Source organism: Oncorhynchus nerka, linkage group LG2 (assembly GCF_034236695.1).
Source record: "Oncorhynchus nerka isolate Pitt River linkage group LG2, Oner_Uvic_2.0, whole genome shotgun sequence".
Classification (NCBI taxonomy): domain Eukaryota; kingdom Metazoa; phylum Chordata; class Actinopteri; order Salmoniformes; family Salmonidae; genus Oncorhynchus; species Oncorhynchus nerka.
Window position 1 is genome coordinate 9,117,853 of NC_088397.1, and position 23,138 is coordinate 9,140,990.

At 48.0% G+C, this 23,138-nt stretch overlaps 1 protein-coding gene across 1 annotated transcript in view; it reads right to left on the reverse strand.

Annotated features, from left to right (window-relative positions):
- The window catches only part of LOC115117475 (dystrophin-like), a 214,835-nt gene that overhangs the window by 170,293 nt on the left and 21,404 nt on the right, over window positions 1–23,138 (reverse strand). Inside the window, 7 exon segments of the mRNA XM_065022730.1 lie at window positions 1,432–1,602; window positions 1,879–2,034; window positions 8,647–8,820; window positions 9,489–9,599; window positions 11,629–11,790; window positions 19,358–19,507; window positions 21,649–21,783. Coding sequence (XP_064878802.1) covers window positions 1,432–1,602; window positions 1,879–2,034; window positions 8,647–8,820; window positions 9,489–9,599; window positions 11,629–11,790; window positions 19,358–19,507; window positions 21,649–21,783 — 1,059 coding nt within the window.

Sequence of the window (23,138 nt, forward strand, 5' to 3'; positions counted from 1 at the left end):
CAAGACTAGTCATTCAACTGAGACTGCTCCTGTAGGACAGAGGCGCTCCGCACTGCTAAGACACTAACTCTGGAGGACTGCTCTCATCCTTCTAGACCTAACCTGCCTTCGAGGACTGAGGGACCATCAGATCCTCCACTAACCTGGAGGACAGAGGGACCCGCTAGATCCTCCTCCCCACCCTCTCCGGGCAGCTGGGCATCTCGGCGCGGCCCACGCTGGATTGCGACACTAACCTGGAGGACAGGGGACCCTATCAGGTAACCTGGAGGACAGAGGGACTCCTCATAAGCGCACTAACCTGGAGGACCCAGGGCCTGTTCTAAGACCTCTCCTATTCAGAGGACCCTATACACCAGACACTAACCTGGAGGACCTCAGGGATGGTCTCTCCTATCATTGTCTGCAGAGGTTAATCTTCATTTCCCCCTTCTGAAACCAGGTGGTCAAATCATTTTATCTCTGCATGTCTGGAACAATCAGTGTGGATGGACGATCACCACCTCAAGCTGAACCCAGACGGAGCTGCTATTCCTCCCGGGGAAGGACTGCCTCCCATGATCTCAGATGGACTGACAACTCCATTGTGTCCTCCTCCCAGAGTGCTAAGAACCTTGGCGTGATGGAAATCCTGTGATCCCAACAGACAATCAGCCGTTTGTTTACTGACAGGTTCATGCTGCTAAACCATCCAGGCCATCTAGGAAAACAGAATGCGTCACAAATGGCAACCTATTCCCATGCTAACATCCGGGAACCCTGGTCTAAAGTAGTGCAGGTCCTAATCCAGGTAACAGAGCTTGTCATCTCCCGTCTGGATTACTGCAGACCCTGTGGCTGGGCTCCTGCCTGTGCCATTAAACCCCTCACAACTCAGAGAAACGCCATCCAGCTGTCTGGTGTTCAACCTTCCCAAGTTCCTCCTTCACTCCACTGAGATCCGCTCTCTCCACTGGCTTCCAGTCAAAACCGCTACAAGACCATGGTGCTTGCCACAGGCTGGAACAAAACGGCACCTCAGTACCTCCAGGCTCTGATCAGGCCCTACACCCAAACAAGGGCACTGCTTCATCCACCTCTGGCCTGCTCCCCCCTACCACTGAGGAAATGTGTTCCTGCTCAGCCCAGTCAAAACTGTTCGCTGCTCTGGCCCCCAATGGTGGAACAAACTCCCCTTAAACGCCAGGACAGCGGAGTCAATGTCACTACCTTGGAGACACCTGAAACCCCACCTCTTTAAGGAATACCTAGGATAGTAGTAAAAGTTGTGTCCCCCCCCTTAAAAGATTTAGATGCACTATTGTAAAGTGGCTGTTCCACTGGATGTCATAAGGTGAACGCACCAATTTGTAAGTCGCTCTGGATAAGAGCGTCTGCTAAATGACTTAAATGTGTATCTTCTGGTCTGTGTGTGTGTGTTTGTCCTCCTACCTTGGCCCAGTCCAGCTCAGCCTCTAGATCACTGGGCATCCCCTCCACAGCCGACCTCCTAGTCAGCTCAGCGTCTGTAGCAGCTAACCACTCTGTCAGGCTGTTCAACTCCTTACGCAGTTTCCTGGACAACTTCAGACTCTTCTCTAGTTCCTGTTTTCCCTCCGTCACCTGACAGACACAAACACACATCTCACAGATACCTGTCATTCACTTCTAATGTAATCAACTTCATCTAATCAATCACTCTGAATTCAATTAAATTATTTTACATTCAAATAAACTTGATTTATTCCCTGACTTAAAAATGGCCCAACCCACAAACAAAACTAATACACACCAAACTACATCTCCCAGAATCCTTTGTGACCAGTTAAACCAATCATTGGCTCTGTATGAGAGGCAGTGGATTTAGGTTGAGGCGTGCTATTGGCTGATGCCACTGACCTGCGCGCCCAGTTGATTATAGAGCAGCTTGAGGGCAGTGAGTCTGTCGTCCAGCTCTTTAGGCTTCTCCGTCTGCTGTCTCTGAACGATCTGTCTTCCGGTCTTTATCACAGTCTCTATCTCCAACTTCACCTCACTCAGACTCTTATACAACTTCTGTATAGGAGGGAAGGAGAGGGGGAGGAGAGGGAGGAGGGATGGGAGTAAGGAGAGCGATGGAAGGAGGAGAGAGCGTGAGAGAGAGGGGAGGAGGAGAGAGAGAGGGAAAGAGGAGAGAGCGAGAGAGAGGGAAAGAGGAGAGAGAGAGGGGAGGAGAGAGAGAGAGGGAGAGGAAAGGAGGAGAGAGAGAGGGAAGGAGGAGAGGGAAATAGCAGAGAGCGAGAGAGGGAAGGGGGAGAGAGAGAGGGGAGGAGAGAGAGAGAGAGAGGGAAAGAGGAGAGAGCGAGAGAGAGGGAAGGAGGAGAGAGAGAGAGAGGGGAGGAGAGAGAGAGAGAGAGAGAGGGAAAAAGGAGAGCGAGAGAGAGAGGGAAGGAGGAGAGAGAGAGAGAGAGAGAGAGAGAGGGAAGGAGGTGAGAGAGAGGGGAGGAGAGAGAGAGAGGGAAAGAGGAGAGAGCGAGAGAGAGGGAAGGAGGTGAGAGAGAGGGGAGGAGAGAGAGAGAGGGAAAGAGGAGAGAGCGAGAGAGAGGGAAGGAGGAGATAGAGAGGGGGAGGGAAGGAGGAGAGAGAGAGAGAGAGAGAGAAAGAGAGAGAGAGGGGGGAAGGAGGAGAGAAAGAGAGATAGAGAGAGAGAGAGGGGGAAGGAAGGAAGGAAGGAAGGAAGGAGGAGAGAGAGGGGAGGAGAGAGAGAGGGAAAGAGGAGAGAGCGAGAGGGAGCGAAAGAGCAGAGAGTAGGAGAGAGGGAGGGAAGGAGGAGAGAGAGAGAGAGAGAGAGAGAGAGAGAGAGAAGGTGGAGAGAGACAGGGAGAGGGAAGGAGGAGAGAGAGAAAGGGAAGGAGGAGAGAGAGAGGGAAGGAGGAGAGAGAGGGAAGGAGGAGAGAGAGGGTGAGGGAAGGAGGAGAGAGAGAGAGGGAAGGAGGAGAGAGACAGGGAGAGGGAAGGAGGAGAGAGACAGGGAGAGGGAAGGAGGAGAGAGAGAGGGAAGGAGGAGAGAGAGAGGGAAGGGAGAGAGAGAGGGAAGGAGGAGAGAGAGAGAGGGAAGGAGGAGAGAGAGAGAGGGAAGGAGGAGAGAGCGACAGGGAGAGGGAAGGAGGAGAGAGCGACAGGGAGAGGGAAGGAGGAGAGAGCGACAGGGAGAGGGAAGGAGGAGAGAGACAGTGAGAGGGAAGGAGGAGAGAGACAGTGAGAGGGAAGGAGGAGAGAGACAGTGAGAGGGAAGGAGGAGAGAGACAGGGAGAGGGAAGGAGGAGAGAGAGAGGGAGAGGGAAGGAGGAGAGAGAGAGAGGGAGAGGGAAGGAGGAGAGAGACAGGGAGAGGGAAGGAGGAGAGAGACAGGGAGAGGGAAGGAGGAGAGAGACAGGGAGAGGGAAGGAGGAGAGAGAGAGGGACACTGTTAATAACACAATATTAAATCAGTCATGCACAGTTATTGATCAATAAAGGAGACTCCGCTGTAAAGAAACAACTCAAATGAAAACAACATGATTTCAACTGTAATGAAATGTTTGGGGACCGTCGAAGAGTGTAAAACAATCCATAGAAGACAACAACTAGAATGTGAATCTGTGAGGCTAGAAATCTGAAACGAGCCCGGCCCCAGCAGGACTAGCAGGACTAGCAGGTACCAGCAGGACTAGCAGGTACCAGCAGGACTAGCAGGACTAGCAGGTACCAGCAGGACTAGCAGGACTAGCAGGACTAGCAGGTACCAGCAGGACTAGCAGGTACCAGCAGGACTAGCAGGACTAGCAGGTACCAGCAGGACTAGCAGGACTAGCAGGTACTAGCAGGACTAGCAGGTACCAGCAGGACTAGCAGGACTAGCAGGTACCAGCAGGACTAGCAGGTACTAGCAGGACCAGCAGGACTAGCAGGTACCAGCAGGACTAGCAGGTACCAGCAGGACCAGCAGGACTAGCAGGACTAGCAGGTACCAGCAGGACTAGCAGGACTAGCAGGTACCAGCAAGACTAGCAGGTACCAGCAAGACTAGCAGGTACCAGCAGGACTAGCAGGACTAGCAGGTACCAGCAGGACTAGCAGGACTAGCAGGTACAAGCAGGACTAGCAGGACTAGCAGGTACCAGCAGGACTAGCAGGTACCAGCAGGACTAGCAGGACTAGCAGGTACCAGCAGGACTAGCAGGACTAGCAGGTACCAGCAGGACTAGCAGGACTAGCAGGTACCAGCAGGACCAGCAGGACTAGCAGGACCAGCAGGACTAGCAGGTACCAGCAGGACTAGCAGGACTAGCAGGTACCGGCAGGACTAGCAGGTACCAGCAGGACTAGCAGGACTAGCAGGTACCAGCAGGACTAGCAGGACTAGCAGGACTAGCAGGTACCAGCAGGACTAGCAGGACTAGCAGGTACCAGCAGGACTAGCAGGACTAGCAGGTACCAGCAGGACTAGCAGGTACCAGCAGGTTTAGCAGGACTAGCAGGTACCAGCAGGACTAGCAGGACTAGCAGGTACCAGCACGACTAGCAGGACTAGCAGGTACCAGCAGGACTAGCAAGACTAGAGGTACCAGCAGGACTAGCAGGACTAGCAGGACTAGCAGGTACCGGCAGGACTAGCAGGACTAGCAGGTACCGGCAGGACTAGCAGGACTAGCAGGACTAGCAGGTACCAGCAGGACTAGCAGGACTAGCAGGTACCAGCAGGACGAGCAGGAACTAGCAGGTACCAGCAGAACTAGCAGGAACTAGCAGGTACCAGCAGGACTAGCAGGAACTAGCAGGTACCAGCAGGACTAGCAGGAACTAGCAGGTACCAGCAGGACTAGCAGGAACTAGCAGGTACCAGCAGGACTAGCAGGACTAGCAGGTACTAGCAGGACTAGCAGGAACTAGCAGGTACCAGCAGGACTAGCAGGAACTAGCAGGTACCAGCAGGAACTAGCAGGACTAGCAGGAACTAGCAGGTACCAGCAGGACTAGCAGGAACTAGCAGGACTAGCAGGAACTAGCAGGACTAGCAGGAACTAGCAGGTACTAGCAGGACTAGCAGGAACTAGCAGGTACCAGCAGGACTAGCAGGTACCAGCAGGACTAGCAGGACTAGCAGGACTAGCAGGAACTAGCAGGTACTAGCAGGACTAGCAGGAACTAGCAGGTACCAGCAGGACTAGCAGGAACTAGCAGGTACCAGCAGGACTAGCAGGACTAGCAGGACTAGCAGGTACCAGCAGGACTAGCAGGTACCGGCAGGACTAGCAGGTACCAGCAGGACTAGCAGGACTAGCAGGTACCAGCAGGACTAGCAGGACTAGCAGGTACCAGCAGGTTTAGCAGGACTAGCAGGTAACAGCAGGACTAGCAGGTACCAGCAGGACTAGCAGGACTAGCAGGTACCAGCAGGACTAGCAAGACTAGCAGGTACCAGCAGGACTAGCAGGACTAGCAGGACCGGCAGGACTAGCAGGTACCAGCAGGACTAGCAGGACTAGCAGGTACCAGCAGGACGAGCAGGAACTAGCAGGACTAGCAGGAACTAGCAGGTACCAGCAGGACTAGCAGGAACTAGCAGGTACCAGCAGGACTAGCAGGAACTAGCAGGTACCAGCAGGACTAGCAGGAACTAGCAGGTACCAGCAGGACTAGCAGGAACTAGCAGGTACCAGCAGGACTAGCAGGAACTAGCAGGTACTAGCAGGTACTAGCAGGACTAGCAGGAACTAGCAGGTACCAGCAGGACTAGCAGGTACCAGCAGGACTAGCAGGAACTAACAGGACTAGCAGGAACAACAGGTACTAGCAGGACTAGCAGGAACTAGCAGGTACCAGCAGGACTAGCAGGAACTAGCAGGACTAGCAGGAACTAGCAGGTACCAGCAGGACTAGCAGGAACTAGCAGGTACCAGCAGGACTAGCAGGTACCAGCAGGACTAGCAGGAACCAGCAGGACTAGCAGGACTAGCAGGTACCAGCAGGACTAGCAGGTACCAGCAGGACTAGCAGGACTAGCAGGTACCAGCAGGACTAGCAGGACTAGCAGGTACCAGCAGGACTACCAGTTACCAGCAGGACTAGCAGGTACCAGCAGGACTAGCAGGTACCAGCAGCAGGACTAGCAGGACCAGCAGGACTAGCAGGACTACAGGTACCAGCAGGACTACTAGCAGGACTAGCAGGACTAGCAGGACTAGCAGGTACCAGCAGGACTAGCAGGACTAGCAGGTACCAGCAGGACTAGCAGGACTAGCAGGTACAGCAGGTACTAGCAGGACTAGCAGGACCAGCAGGACTAGCAGGACTAGCAGGACTAGCAGGTACCAGCAGGACTAGCAGGGACTAGCAGGACTAGCCAGCAGGACTAGCAGGAACTAGCAGGTACCAGCAGGACTAGCAGGAACTAGCAGGTACCAGCAGGACTAGCAGGTACCAGCAGGACTAGCAGGACTAGCAGGACTAGCAGGTACCAGCAGGACTAGCAGGACTAGCAGGTACCAGCAGGACTAGCAGGAACTAGCAGGTACCAGCAGGACTAGCAGGAACTACAGGTAGCAGGACTAGCAGGAACTAGCAGGTACCAGCAGGACTAGCAGGACCAGCAGGACTAGCAGGAACTAGCAGGACTAGCAGGACTAGCAGGTAGCAGGAGGACTAGCAGGACTAGAACTAGCAGGTACCAGCAGGACTAGCAGGAACTAGCAGGACTAGCAGGACTAGCAGGACTAGCAGGACTAGCAGGAACTAGGGTACCAGCAGGACTAGCAGGAACTAGCAGGTACCAGCAGGACTAGCAGGAACTAGCAGGACTAGCAGGAACTAGCAGGTACCAGCAGGACTAGCAGGACTAGCAGGTACCAGCAGGACTAGCAGGAACTAGCAGGTACCAGCAGGACTAGCAGGAACTAGCAACAGCAGGACCAGCAGGAGGACTAGCAGGAACTAGCAGGTACCAGCAGGACTAGCAGGAACTAGCAGGAACTAGCAGGTACCAGCAGGACTAGGGACTAGCAGGTACCAGCAGGACTAGCAGGAGCAGGACTAGCAGGAACCAGCAGGACTAGCAGGTACCAGCAGGACTAGCAGGACTAGCAGGTACCAGCAGGACTAGCATGACTAGCAGGTACCAGCAGGTCTAGCAGGAACTAGCAGGTACTAGCAGGACTAGCAGGAACTAGCAGGTACCAGCAGGACTAGCAGGAACTAGCAGGTACCAGCAGGACTAGCAGGTACCAGCAGGACTAGCAGGAACCAGCAGGACTAGCAGGTACCAGCAGGTACCAGCAGGACTAGTAGGACTAGCAGGTACCAGCAGGACCAGCAGGACTAGCAGGACCAGCAGGACTAGCAGGTACCAGCAGGACTAGAAGGACTAGCAGGTACCAGCAGGACTAGCAAGACTAGCAGGTACCAGCAGGACTAGCAGGACTAGCAGGACTAGCAGGCAGGACTAGCAGGACTAGCAGGACTAGCAGGTACCAGCAGGACTAGCAGGACTAGCAGGTACCAGCAGGACTAGCCGGACTAGCATGTAGCAGCAGGACTAGCAGGACTAGCAGGTACCAGCAGGACGAGCAGGAACTAGCAGGACTAGCAGGAACTAGCAGGTACCAGCAGGACTAGCAGGAACTAGCAGGTACCAGCAGGACTAGCAGGAACTAGCAGGTACCAGCAGGACTAGCAGGAACTAGCAGGTACTAGCAGGACTAGCAGGAACTAGCAGGTACTAGCAGGACTAGCAGGAACTAGCAGGTACCAGCAGGACTAGCAGGAACTAGCAGGTACCAGCAGGACTAGCAGGAACTAGCAGGACTAGCAGGACTAGCAGGAACTAGCAGGTACCAGCAGGACTAGCAGGAACTAGCAGGTACTAGCAGGACTAGAAGGAACTAGCAGGTACCAGCAGGACTAGCAGGAACTAGCAGGTACCAGCAGGACTAGCAGGAACTAGCAGGTACCAGCAGGACTAGCAGGAACTAGCAGGTACCAGCAGGACTAGCAGGTACCAGCAGGATTAGCAGTTACCAGCAGGACTAGCAGGTACCAGCAGGACTAGCAGGTACCAGCAGGATTAGCAGTTACCAGCAGGACTAGCAGGTACCAGCAGGACTAGCAGGTACCAGCAGGATTAGCAGTTACCAGCAGGACTAGCAGGTACCAGCAGGAATATCAGGTACCTGCAGGACTAGCAGTTACCAGCAGGACTAGCAGGTACCAGCAGGACTAGCAGGTACCAGCAGGATTAGCAGTTATCAGCAGGACTAGCAGGTACCAGCAGGAACTAGCAGGTACCAGCAGGACTAGCAGGAACTAGCAGGTACTAGCAGGACTAGCAGGAACTAGCAGGTACCAGCAGGACTAGCAGGAACTAGATGGCATCACTACTCAGCAGGTGACATCACTACCCGGCAGGTGACATCACTACTCGGCAGGTGACATCACTACTCAGCAGGTGACATCACTACTTGGCAGGTGACATCACTACTCGGCAGGTGACATCACTACTTGGCAGGTGACATCACTACATGGCAGGTGACATCACTACTCGGCAGGTGACATCACTACTTGGCAGGTGACATCACTACTCGGCAGGTGACATCACTACTCGGCAGGTGTTTTTCCCTGCAGTGTGTGATTGATTACTGATTGATTACCCACCATGCATTGTTCCAACTGTGACTGCACCACGTCCTGTTCCACGCTGCGTATGTCCAACACCCCCAGCTGTGCCTTCACATCCCAGAGAACCCTCTCACACTCTGAGAGGCGCAGGTCGAAGTTCGCAGGCTTCTGGAAGAGCCTGAACTTCACACACACCTCCTGGAGTTTCTTCTACAGGGGCAGAAGGTAGAGTATATATATATATATGCAGAAGGTAGAGTATATATATATATATATATGCAGAAGGTAGAGTATATATATATATGCAGAAGGTAGAGTATATATATATATATGCAGAAGGTAGAGTATATATATATATATGCAGAAGGTAGAGTATATATATATGCAGAAGGTAGAGCATATATATATATGCAGAAGGTAGAGTATATATATATATATACACATATATATATATATGCATATATATATATATATATATATATATATATATGCAGAAGGTAGATTATATATATATATGCAGAAGGTAGAGTATATATATATATATATATATATGCAGAAGGTAGAGTATATATTATTATATATATATATATATGCTTTGTGTGATATCGACAAGTCTGAAAACGTGACACTATGGATTTATTTGTGGACTGTGTGAAGATGCTGAGGTGTGTGTGTGTGTGTGTGTGTGTGTGTGTGTGTGTGTGTGTGTGTGTATGTATGTCTGTGTGTGTGTGAGAGAGAGTGTGTGTGAGAGTGTGTGTGAGAGTGTATGTGTGAGAGAGAGAGAGAGAGAGAGAGAGAGAGAGAGTGTGTGTCTGTCTGTCTGTCTGTCTGTGTGTGTGTGTGTGTGTGTGTGTGTGCGTGCGTGTGTGTGTTACCTGTATCAGGTGGATCTGAGCTGCTACTCTCTCTGACTGGTCTCTCTCTGTATTCTTCTTCTTCATGTCTGCCAGAGTCGCCTCGTGACCATTTAGCTCTGTCTGGATCTTCTGTTTAAACAAAACACAGACAATCAGAACACACACACACACACACACACACACACACACACACACACACACACACACACACACACACACACACACACACACAAATACACCCTCATTCCCATGCACCTCCACCCCTCTACCACATGGGGGAGGACAACCTTAAGGTTTGAGGAGAATTAAAGAGAGAAACTCCACCAGTCTCATCTATTCTCTACTCTGTCCCCTGTGTTCTACTCTGTCCCCTGTGTTCTACTCTGTCCCCTGTGTTCTGCTCTGTCCCCTGTGTTCTACTCTGTCCCCTGTGTTCTGTTCTGTCCCTGTGTTCTGTTCTGTCCCTGTGTTCTGTTCTGTCCCCTGTGTTCTACTCTGTCCCCTGTGTTCTGCTCTGTCCCCTGTGTTCTACTCTGTCCCCTGTGTTCTGCTCTGTCCCCTGTGTTCTGCTCTGTCCCCTGTGTTCTGCTCTGTCCCCTGTGTTCTGCTCTGTCCCCTGTGTTCTGCTCTGTCCCCTGTGTTCTGCTCTGTCCCCTGTGTTCTACTCTGTCCCCTGTGTTCTGCTCTGTCCCCTGTGTTCTGCTCTGTCCCCTGTGTTCTGCTCTGTCCCCTGTGTTCTGCTCTGTCCCCTGTGTTCTGTTCTGTCCCCTGTGTTTGACTCAGTCTGAATTAGGCTTGGAGCTGGAGAAACATCTCCACAGTCTGTTCTTGTTCTCTCCCAGTCTGTGTTTGAAACATCTCCACAGTCTGAATTAGGCTTGGAGCTGGAGAAACATCTCCACAGTCTGTCTGAATTAGGCTTGGAGCTGGAGAAACATCTCCACAGTCTGAATTAGGCTTGGAGCTGGAGAAACATCTCCACAGTCTGAATTAGGCTTGGAGCTGGAGAAACATCTCCACAGTCTGAATTAGACTTGGAGCTGGAGAAACATCTCCACAGTCTGAATTAGGCTTGGAGCTGGAGAAACATCTCCACAGTCTGAATTAGACTTGGAGCTGGAGAAACATCTCCACAGTCTGAATTAGGCTTGGAGCTGGAGAAACATCTCCACAGTCTGAATTAGACTTGGAGCTGGAGAAACATCTCCACAGTCTGAATTAGACTTGGAGCTGGTCAGTGAACCGGTTTCAATAAAGGAGATCATTCAGGACAGAGACAGTAGTTAGATGACTAAAGAAGACTGGAGGGAGAATGTCCATTGAGATACTAATAGTTCTACTGGCACACACACCACGCCGGCACACACACACACACCACTCCAACACACACACACACACACCACTCCAACACACACACACACACCACTCCAATACACACACACACACCACTCCAACACACACACACACATCACTCCAATACACACACACACACCACTCCAACACACACACCACTCCAATACACACACACACCACTCCAACACACACACACCACTCCAACACACACACACACCACTCCAATACACACACACACCACTCCAACACACACACACACATCACTCCAATACACACACACACACCACACCAACACACATCACTCCAACACACACACCACTCCAATACACACACACACACACACACACACCACTCCAACACACACACACACCACTCCAACACACACACACACCACTCCAATACACACACACACCACTCCAATACACACACACACCACTCCAACACACACACACACACCACTCCAATACACACACACACCACTCCAATACACACACACACCACTCCAACACACACACACACACACACTCCAATACACACACACACACACACACACACACATGCACACGCACACACCACTCCAACACACACACACACCACTCCAACACACACACACACACCACTCCAACACACATACACACACCACTCCAACACACACACACACCAACACACATACACACACACTCCACACACACACACACACACACACACACACACACACACACACACACACACACACACACACACACACACACACACCCCCAACAACCACCCCCTCTCCACAAACACCCTCCCAATCCCCCCCAACCTGTGCCTCCTGTGGTATCTGTGCTGCGTCGATGTGGTCAGCGATGTAGGCAGACAGGTGTCGGTCGGTGGCGTCCAGAGAGTCATTGATGAGACGCAGCGTCTTGTCATTCTCCTGGGCCCACTGCACACTGCTCTCCAGCTGCTGCTGCCGACGAACCGCCTGAGAAACACACAGAGACACACAGAGACACACAGACACACACAGAAAAAACATAAGTGAAAGCTAAATTTAAGAGCAAAACAGGCAAACACACACACACACACACACACACACCCTCTTGAAGGTTGGACTCATCAAACCAGGTCTGAAGGAGATGTAAACACACGTTGCTCCCCTCCTCAGTTGGGTTTAACTAACGGAAACCTTTCGCTGCTTGTGCTTCACACTGATGATGTCATCATTATCCCTCTCTCTCTGTGTGTGTGTGTGTGTGTGTGTGTGTGTGTGTGCAGGTGAGTCTCTCTAATCCCAGGGGCTAACAGTCTATGTATAGTCCACTGATCCACACTAAACTACTACCTACCACCACTAATAAACTACTAACACTACCTATCAACCACCACTAATAAACTACTAACACTACCTATCAACCATCACTAATAAACTACTAACACTACCTATCAACCATCACTAATAAACTACTACCTACCACCACTAACCTACCATCACTAATAAACTACTACATACCATCACTAATAAACTACTACCTACCACCACTAATAAACTACTACCTACCACCACTAATAAACTACTACCTACCACCACTAATAAACTACCACCTAACACCACTAATAAACTACTACCTACTACCACTAATAAACTACTACTTACCACCACTAATAAACTACTACTTACCACCACTAATAAACTACTACTTACCACCACTAATAAACTACTACCTACCACCACTAATAAACTACTACCTACCACCACTAATAAACTACTACTTACCACCACTAATAAACTACTACCTACCATCACTAATAAACTACTACCTACATTAACTAATAAACTACTACCTACCACCACTAATAAACTACTACCTACATTCACTAATAAACTACTACCTACTACCACTAATAAACTACCACCACTAATCAACTACTACCTACCACCACTAATAAGCTACTACATACCATCACTAATAAACTACTACCTACCACCACTAATAAACTCTACTTACCACCACTAATAAACTACTACCTACCATCACTAATAAACTACTACCTACCACCACTAATAAACTACTACTTACCATCACTAATAAACTACTACCTACCATCACTAATAAACTACTACCTACCACCACTAATAAACTACTACTTACCACCACTAATAAACTACTACCTACCACCACTAATAAACTACTATCTACCAGTACTAATAAACTACTACCTACCACCACTAATAAACTACTACCTACCACCACTAATAAACTACTACCTACCATCACTAATAAACTACTACCTACCACCACTAATAAACTACTACCTACCACCACTAATAAACTACTACATACCATCACTAATAAACTACTACCTACCACCACAAATAAACTACTACCTACCATCACTAATAAACTACTACCTACCACCACTAATAAACTACTACCCACCATCACTAATAAACTACTACCTACCACCACTAATAAACTACTACCTACCACCACTAATAAACTACTACCAACCACCACTAATAAACTACTACCTAGTAAGGCATTACAGTATAGTGTAGTTATTGGGCCTAGTTAAGGTAGCACAGTAAGGTATTACAGTATAGTGTAGTTATTGGGCCTAGTTAAGGCAGCACAGTAAGGTATTACAGTATAGTGTAGTTATTGGGCCTAGTTAAGGCCACACAGTAAGGTATTACAGTATAGTGTAGTTATTGGGCCTAGTTAAGGCAGCACAGTAAGGTATTGTGTAGTTATTGGGCCTAGTTAAGGTAGCACAGTAAGGAATTGTGTAGTTATTGGGCCTAGTTAAGGCAGCACAGTAAGGCATTACAGTATAGTGTAGTTAATGGGCCTAGTTAAGGCAGCACAGTAAGGAATTACAGTATAGTGTAGTTATTGGGCCTAGTTAAGGCAGCACAGTAAGGTATTACAGTATAGTGTAGTTATTGGGCCTAGTTAAGGCAGCACAGTAAGGTATTACAGTATAGTGTAGTTATTGGGCCTAGTTAAGGTAGCACAGTAAGGTATTACAGTATAGTGTAGTTATTGGGCCTAGTTAAGGCAGCACAGTAAGGTATTACAGTATAGTGTAGTTATTGGGCCTAGTTAAGGCCACACAGTAAGGCATTACAGTATAGTGTAGTTATTGGGCCTAGTTAAGGCAGCACAGTAAGGCATTACAGTATAGTGTAGTTATTGGGCCTAGTTAAGGCAGCACAGTAAGGTATTGTGTAGTTATTGGGCCTAGTTAAGGTAGCACAGTAAGGCATTGTGTAGTTATTGGGCCTAGTTAAGGCAGCACAGTAAGGCATTACAGTATAGTGTAGTTATTGGGCCTAGTTAAGGCAGCACAGTAAGGAATTACAGTATAGTGTAGTTATTGGGCCTAGTTAAGGCAGCACAGTAAGGTATTACAGTATAGTGTAGTTATTGGGCCTAGTTAAAGCAGCACAGTAAGGTATTGTGTAGTTATTGGGCCTAGTTAAGGCCACACAGTAAGGTATTACAGTATAGTGTAGTTATCGGGCCTAGTTAAGGCAGCACAGTAAGGTATTACAGTATAGTGTAGTTATTGGGCCTAGTTAAGGCAGCACAATAAGGTATTACAGTATAGTGTAGTTATTGGGCCTAGTTAAGGCAGCACAGTAAGGCATTACAGTATAGTGTAGTTATTGGGCCTAGTTAAGGCAGCACAGTAAGGTATTACAGTATAGTGTAGTTATTGGGCCTAGTTAAGGCAGCACAGTAAGGCATTACAGTATAGTGTAGTTATTGGGCCTAGTTAAGGCAGCACAGTAAGGGATTGTGTAGTTATTGGGCCTAGTTAAGGCCACACAGTAAGGTATTACAGTATAGTGTAGTTATTGGGCCTAGTTAAGGCCACACAGTAAGGTATTACAGTATAGTGTAGTTATTGGGCCTAGTTAAGGCAGCACAGTAAGGCATTACAGTATAGTGTAGTTATTGGGCCTAGTTAAGGCCACACAGTAAGGTAGTACAGTATAGTGTAGTTATTGGGCCTAGTTAAGGCAGCACAGTAAAGTATTACAGTATAGTGTAGTTATTGGGCCTAGTTAAGGCAGCACAGTAAGGTATTACATTATAGTGTAGTTATTGGGCCTAGTTAAGGCAGCACAGTAAGGTATTACACTATAGTGTAGTTATTGGGCCTAGTTAAGGCAGCACAGTAAGGTATTACACTATAGTGTAGTTATTGGGCCTAGTTAAGGCAGCACAGTAAGGTATTACAGTATAGTGTAGTTATTGGGCCTAGTTAAGGCAGCACAGTAAGGTATTACACTATAGTGTAGTTATTGGGCCTAGTTAAGGCAGCACAGTAAGGCATTACAGTATAGTCTAGTTATTGGGCCTAGTTAAGGCAGCACAGTAAGGTATTGCAGTATAGTGTAGTTATTGGGCCTAGTTAAGGCAGCACAGTAAGGTATTACACTATAGTGTAGTTATTGGGCCTAGTTAAGGCAGCACAGTAAGGCATTACAGTATAGTGTAGTTATTGGGCCTAGTTAAGGCAGCACAGTAAGGTATTACAGTATAGTGTAGTTATTGGGCCTAGTTAAGGCAGCACAGTAAGGCATTACAGTATAGTGTAGTTATTGGGCCTAGTTAAGGCAGCACAGTAAGGTATTGTGTAGTTATTGGGCCTAGTTAAGGCAGCACAGTAAGGTATTACACTATAGTGTAGTTATTGGGCCTAGTTAAGGCCACACAGTAAGGTATTACACTATAGTGTAGTTATTGGGCCTAGTTAAGGCCACACAGTAAGGTATTACACTATAGTGTAGTTATTGGGCCTAGTTAAGGCAGCACAGTAAGGTATTGTGTAGTTATTGGGCCTAGTTAAGGCAGCACAGTAAGGTATTGTGTAGTTATTGGGCCTAGTTAAGGCAGCACAGTATTACACTATAGTGTAGTTATTGGGCCTAGGTATTACACTATAGTGTAGTTATTGGGCCTAGTTAAGGCAGCACAGTAAGGCATTACAGTATAGTGTAGTTATTGGGCCTAGTTAAGGCAGCACAGTAAGGTATTACAGTATAGTGTAGTTATTGGGCCTAGTTAAGGCAGCACAGTAAGGTATTGTGTAGTTATTGGGCCTAGTTAAGGCAGCACAGTAAGGTATTGTGTAGTTATTGGGCCTAGTTAAGGCAGCACAGTAAGGTATTACAGTATAGTGTAGTTATTGGGCCTAGTTAAGGCAGCACAGTAAGGCATTACAGTATAGTGTAGTTATTGGGCCTAGTTAAGGCAGCACAGTAAGGTATTACAGTATAGTGTAGTTATTGGGCCTAGTTAAGGCAGCACAGTAAGGTATTACAGTATAGTGTAGTTATTGGGCCTAGTTAAGGCAGCACAGTAAGGTATTACAGTATAGTGTAGTTATTGGGCCTAGTTAAGGCAGCACAGTAAGGTATTACAGTATAGTGTAGTTATTGGGCCTAGTTAAGGCAGCACAGTAAGGTATTACAGTATAGTGTAGTTATTGGGCCTAGTTAAGGCAGCACAGTAAGGTATTGTGTAGTTATTGGGCCTAGTTAAGGCAGCACAGTAAGGTATTGTGTAGTTATTGGGCCTAGTTAAGGCAGCACAGTAAGGTATTGTGTAGTTATTGGGCCTAGTTAAGGCAGCACAGTAAGGTATTGTGTAGTTATTGGGCCTAGTTAAGGCAGCACAGTAAGGTATTACAGTATAGTGTAGTTATTGGGCCTAGTTAAGGCAGCACAGTAAGGTATTGTGTAGTTATTGGGCCTAGTTAAGGCAGCACAGTAAGGTATTGTGTAGTTATTGGGCCTAGTTAAGGCAGCACAGTAAGGTATTGTGTAGTTATTGGGCCTAGTTAAGGCAGCACAGTAAGGTATTGTGTAGTTATTGGGCCTAGTTAAGGCAGCACAGTAAGGTATTGTGTAGTTATTGGGCCTAGTTAAGGCAGCACAGTAAGGTATTGTGTAGTTATTGGGCCTAGTTAAGGCAGCACAGTAAGGTATTGTGTAGTTATTGGGCCTAGTTAAGGCAGCACAGTAAGGTATTGTGTAGTTATTGGGCCTAGTTAAGGCAGCACAGTAAGGTATTGTGTAGTTATTGGGCCTAGTTAAGGCAGCACAGTAAGGTATTGTGTAGTTATTGGGCCTAGTTAAGGCAGCACAGTAAGGTATTGTGTAGTTATTGGGCCTAGTTAAGTATTGTGTAGTTATTGGGCCTAGTTAAGGCAGCACAGTAAGGTGCAGGGCAGAACAAGACATATGAATCAGTTACAGAGTTTCAATAAAACAAATGCTTTTCCAGAGCGATATTTACTACCTCTCTCTGTCTCTGTCTCAGGTCTGGGGTCAATTCACTTTACAATTCAGCCAGTTAAGGAGATGAGGTGATCCCAACACTACTCTTTATCTGACTCTAAGACTGTCTGGCTGCCTGTCTGTCTGTCTGTCTGCATGTCTGTCTGTTGGCCTGTCTGTCTGCCTGCCTTTCGGTCTGTCTGTCTGCCTGTCTATCTATCTGCCGGCCTGCCTGTCTGTCGGTCTGCCGTGCTGCCAGTCTGTCTGCCCGTCTGTCGGTCTGTCTGCCCCTCTGTCTGTCTTTCTTTCCTTCTCTGTCACCATCATACTCACAAACACTCAAGTGCCATGTGACAGTTCCACTACCTCTTCTCCTTTATAGATCACAAATATACAGGAGGAGGAGTCTCCTTTAAAGATCACAAATATACAGGAAGAGGATTCTCCTTTATAGATCACAACTATACAGGAAGAGGATTCTCCTTTGTAGATCACAACTATACAGGAAGAGGATTCTCCTTTGTAGATCACAACTATACAGGAAGAGGATTCTCCTTTGTAGATCACAACTATACAGGAAGAGGATTCTCCTTTGTAGATCACAACTATACAGGAAGAGGATTCTCCTTTGTAGATCACAACTATACATGAAGAGGATTCTCCGAACTTTATGACCCCAGTAAGCGTCAGTCTACACAGACAGACTAACAGACACTGATACTGGCACAATGGAGAAAGGCTTAAGAGCTATGCATTAATCAGTTATTTCATAGAGGATCACATGACTGCAGAATGAATACAGGGATTTTCATAGCCTTATTGTGTTGTGTGTGTGTGTGCGCGTGTTCCTGTGAGTGCTTATGACTAATGTCAGTGTGTAAGAATCTGACAGAGAAGTAGGTCTTTATCTCAGATGTCAGCCAGGCCTATATCTCTTTCCCTCCTCACCCTCTCTTTACAGATGTAGGATCTTCATTTGAGCCCGTTTGCTACAACAGGAAAATAATCCTGCAGCAACAGGAAATGTGAACTATTATGTGGATAATAATTAACGGTCATTTTTTTGTAGGGGTTAATACCTTTAGTGTTACACACTTCAGAAGCCTTTTTAAACCTTGAATACACTACACACTTGTATTTTCTACTGTGCAGGAAAATTCTCAGTAACAAAAGAGTGATCGAATTAAGATCCTACATCTGTATGTGTGTCTGTTTAACACAGAGAAGACCTCACCCTCTACATGAGTTCATCCCAGCGTGTGTTGAAGGCCTCAGCCTCTCTGTCTGTTTAACACAGAGAAGACCTCACCCTCTACATGAGTTCATCCCAGCGTGTGTTGAAGGCCTCAGCCTCTCTGTATGTGTGTCTGTTTAACACAGAGAAGACCTCACCCTCTGCATGAGTTCATCCCAGCGTGTGTTGAAGGCCTCAGCCTCTCTGTCTGTTTAACACAGAGAAGACCTCACCCTCTACATGAGTTCATCCCAGCGTGTCTGTTTAACACAGGCCTCAGCCTCTACTGAGTTCATCCCAGCGTGTGTGAAGGCCTCAGCCTGTCTGTTTAACACAGAGAAGACCTCACCCTCTACATGAGTTCATCCCAGCGTGTGTTGAAGGCCTCAGCCTCTCTGTCTGTTTAACACAGAGAAGACCTCACCCTCTACATGAGTTCATCCCAGCGTGTGTTGAAGGCCTCAGCCTCTCTGTCTGTTTAACACAGAGTTCATCCCAGACCTCACCCTCTGTCTGTTTACAGAGAAGACCTCACCCTCTACATGAGTTCATCCCAGCGTGTGTTGAAGGCCTCAGCCTCTCTGTCTGTTTAACACAGAGTCAGCCTCTACATCCCAGCGTGTGTGAAGGCCTCCACAGAGAAGTGAGTTCATTCATCCCAGCGTGTGTTGAAGGCCTCAGCCTCTCTGTATGTGTGTCTGTTTAACACAGAGAAGACCTCACCCTCTGCATGAGTTCATCCCAGCGTGTGTTGAAGGCCTCAGCCTCTCTGTCTGTTTAACACAGAGAAGACCTCACCCTCTACATGAGTTCATCCCAGCGTGTGTTGAAGGCCTCAGCCTCTCTGTCTGTTTAACACAGAGAAGACCTCACCCTCTACATGAGTTCATCCCAGCGTGTGTTGAAGGCCTCAGCCTCTCTGTCTGTTTAACACAGAGAAGACCTCACCCTCTACATGAGTTCATCCCAGCGTGTGTTGAAGGCCTCAGCCTCTCTGTCTGTTTAACACAGAGAAGACCTCACCCTCTGCATGAGTTCATCCCAGCGTGTGTTGAAGGCCTCTAGTTTATGCTGGATCAGTTGATCCAGAACTCCTCCGTCCATCAGGGTCTGAGACAGCTCTCTGATCTGGTTCCTCCCATCTTCAGGGTGACGCAGCAATGTGTCCAGGGCCTGGACACACACACACACACACACACACACACACACACACACACACACACACACACACACACACACACACACACACACACACACACACACACTTTAGTTTTTATTTTAGGCCAATCAGTGTCCAGTATATTCAACCTCTCTCTGTCTGGGCCGTACCTGGTATCACTAGGACAGAGATAGATATCACTGACTCTGGGCCGTACCTGGTATCACTAGGACAGATATAGATATGACTGACTCTGGGCCGTACCTGGTATCACTAAGACAGAGATAGATGTGACTGACTCTGGGCCGTACCTGGTATCACTAGGACAGAGATAGATATCACTGACTCTGGGCCGTACCTGGTATCACTAAGACAGATATAGATATGACTGACTCTGGGCCGTACCTGGTATCACTAAGACAGATATATATATGACTGACTCTGGGCCGTACCTGGTATCACTAATAACTAATACAGAGATAGATATGACTGACTCTGGGCCGTACCTGGTATCACTAATAACTAATACAGAGATAGATATGACTGACTCTGGGCCGTACCTGGTATTACTAATAACTAATACAGAGATAGATATGACTGACTCTGGGCCGTACCTGGTATCACTAATAACTAATACAGAGATAGATATGACTGACTCTGGGCCGTACCTGGTATCACTAATACAGAGATAGATATGACTGACTCTGGGCCGTACCTGGTATCACTAAGACAGATATAGATATGACTGACTCTGGGCCGTACCTAGTATCACTAGGACAGAGATAGATATGACTGACTCTGGGCCGTACCTGGTATCACTAGGACAGAGATAGATATGACTGACTCTGGGCCGTACCTGGTATCACTAAGACAGATATAGATATGACTGACTCTGGGCCGTACCTAGTATCACTAAGACAGAGATAGATATGACTGACTCTGGGCCGTACCTGGTATCACTAAGACAGAGATAGATATGACTGACTCTGGGCCGTACCTGGTATCACTAGGACAGAGATATATATCACTGACTCTGGGCCGTACCTGGTATCACTAGGACAGAGATAGATATGACTGACTCTGGGCCGTACCTGGTATCACTAAGACAGATATAGATATGACTGACTCTGGACTGACTAATACAGAGATAGATATGACTGACTCTGGGCCGTACCTGGTATCACTAAGACAGAGATAGATATCACTGACTCTGGGCCGTACCTGGTATCACTAATACAGAGATAGATATGACTGACTCTGGGCCGTACCTGGTATCACTAGGACAGAGATAGATATGACTGACTCTGGGCCGTACCCGGTATCACTAATACAGAGATAGATGTGACTGACTCTGGGCCGTACCTGGTATCACTAGGACAGAGATAGATATGACTGACTCTGGGCCGTACCTGGTATCACTAAGACAGAGATAGATATCACTGACTCTGGGCCGTACCTGGTATCACTAGGACAGAGATAGATATGACTGACGCTGGGCCGTACCTGGTATCACTAGGACAGAGATAGATATGACTGACTCTGGGCCGTACCAGGGTATCACTAAGACAGAGATAGATATCACTGACTCTGGGCCGTACCTGGTATCACTAGGACAGAGATAGATATCACTGACTCTGGGCCGTACCTGGTATCACTAGGACAGAGATAGATATCACTGACTCTGGGCCGTACCTGGTATCACTAGGACAGAGATAGATATGACTGACTCTGGGCCGTACCTGGTATCACTAGGACAGAGATAGATATCACTGACTCTGGGCCGTATCTGGTATCACTAGGACAGAGATAGATATGACTGACTCTGGGCCGTACCTGGTATCACTAGGACAGAGATAGATATCACTGACTCTGGGCCGTACCTGGTATCACTAGGACAGAGATAGATATCACTGACTCTGGGCCGTACCTGGTATCACTAATACAGAGATAGATATGACTGACTCTGGGCCAAATCTTGGGGAAAACAGTTGTTCCTCTTTCGGGTTTTGACAGGAACCATGACCATGTAGCTGCTGCCATTATTGGTCAATAGCTGCAGAAGGCTGATGAATGGAGTCCCCCAGGAACGACATAACGACAGAGAGAGTGTGGTGAACCCCTAGGAGAGGGTCTGTAAGTGGTCAAAGGTGCTCACATCAAGGGCCTCACAGAGCTCCTCTGCTCCCCCCGGGATGCTGTCTGTCTCGTCTAGCTTCTGCTCCAGCTGGTCCAGCCAGCCGTTCTCCTGCTCCAGGTAGGACAGCAGCTCACACCAACACGCCCACACCTCCTACAGCCCAGGGGTCAGAGAGAGAGAGAGGGTCAAACAGAAAGACAGAAAGGAGAGAGAGAGTGTGAGCGAGAAATGGTTTGTGTGTGTGTGATAGAGGGTCAAACAGAAAGACAGAAAGGAGAGAGCGTGTGAGAGAGAAATGGTTTGTGTGTGTGTGTGTGTGTGTGTGTGTGTGTGTGTGTGTGTGTGTGTGTGATAGAGGGTGAAATGTGTCCTGTGAAAGTAGATGAAAACAGATAAGAGAGATACAAAGACTCGTTGATATTCTGTTATGTTTCGTCTACAGATTGTACTATGTGTTTGTAATACCAGGAACATTGATTCTGTGAGGTGAGAGCTCCACGAAGGGGAGGATTAGAGGGGTAAGAGGGAGTGAAGTGTGTGTGTGTGTGTGTGTGTGTGTGTGCCTGCCTGCGTGTGTGTGCTGTACTGTCCAGTATTTGTCAGATATCTGTCCAGTATTTGTCCGGTATCTGTTCTGTATTTGTCCAGTATCTGTCCGGTATCTGTTCGGTATTTGTCCAGTATCTGTATCTGTCCAGTATTTGTCCGCTATCTGTCCAGTATTTGTCCAGTATCTGTCCAGTATCTGTCCGGGATTTGTCTGGTATCTGTCCAGTATTTGTCCGGTATCTGTCCAGTATCTGTCCAGTTTTTGTCTGGTATCTGTCCAGTATTTGTCTGGTATCTGTATCTGTCCAGTATTTGTCCGCTATCTGTCCAGTATTTGTCCAGTATCTGTCCAGTATCTGTCCGGGATTTGTCTGGTATCTGTCCAGTATCTGTCCGGTATCTGTTCGGTATTTGTCCAGTATCTGTATCTGTCCAGTATTTGTCCGCTATCTGTCTAGTATTTGTCCAGTATCTGTCCAGTATCTGTCCGGGATTTGTCTGGTATCTGTCCAGTATTTGTCCGGTATCTGTCCAGTATCTGTCCAGTTTTTGTCTGGTATCTGTCCAGTATTTGTCTGGTATCTGTCCAGTATCTGTCCAGTATCTGTCCAGTATCTGTCCAGTATCTGTCCGGGATTTGTCTGGTATCTGTCCAGTATTTGTCCGGTATCTGTCCAGTTTTTGTCTGGTATCTGTCCAGTATTTTTCTGGTATCTGTCCAGTATCTGTCCAGTATTTGTCTGGTATCTGTCCAGTATCTGTCCAGTATCTGTCCAGTATCTGTCCAGTATTTGTCCAGTATCTGTCCAGTATCTGTCCGGGATTTGTCTGGTATCTGTCCAGTATTTGTCCGGTATCTGTCCAGTATCTGTCCAGTTTTTGTCTGGTATGTGTCCAGTATTTGTCTGGTATCTGTCCAGTATCTGTCCAGTATCTGTCCAGTATTTGTCTGGTATCTG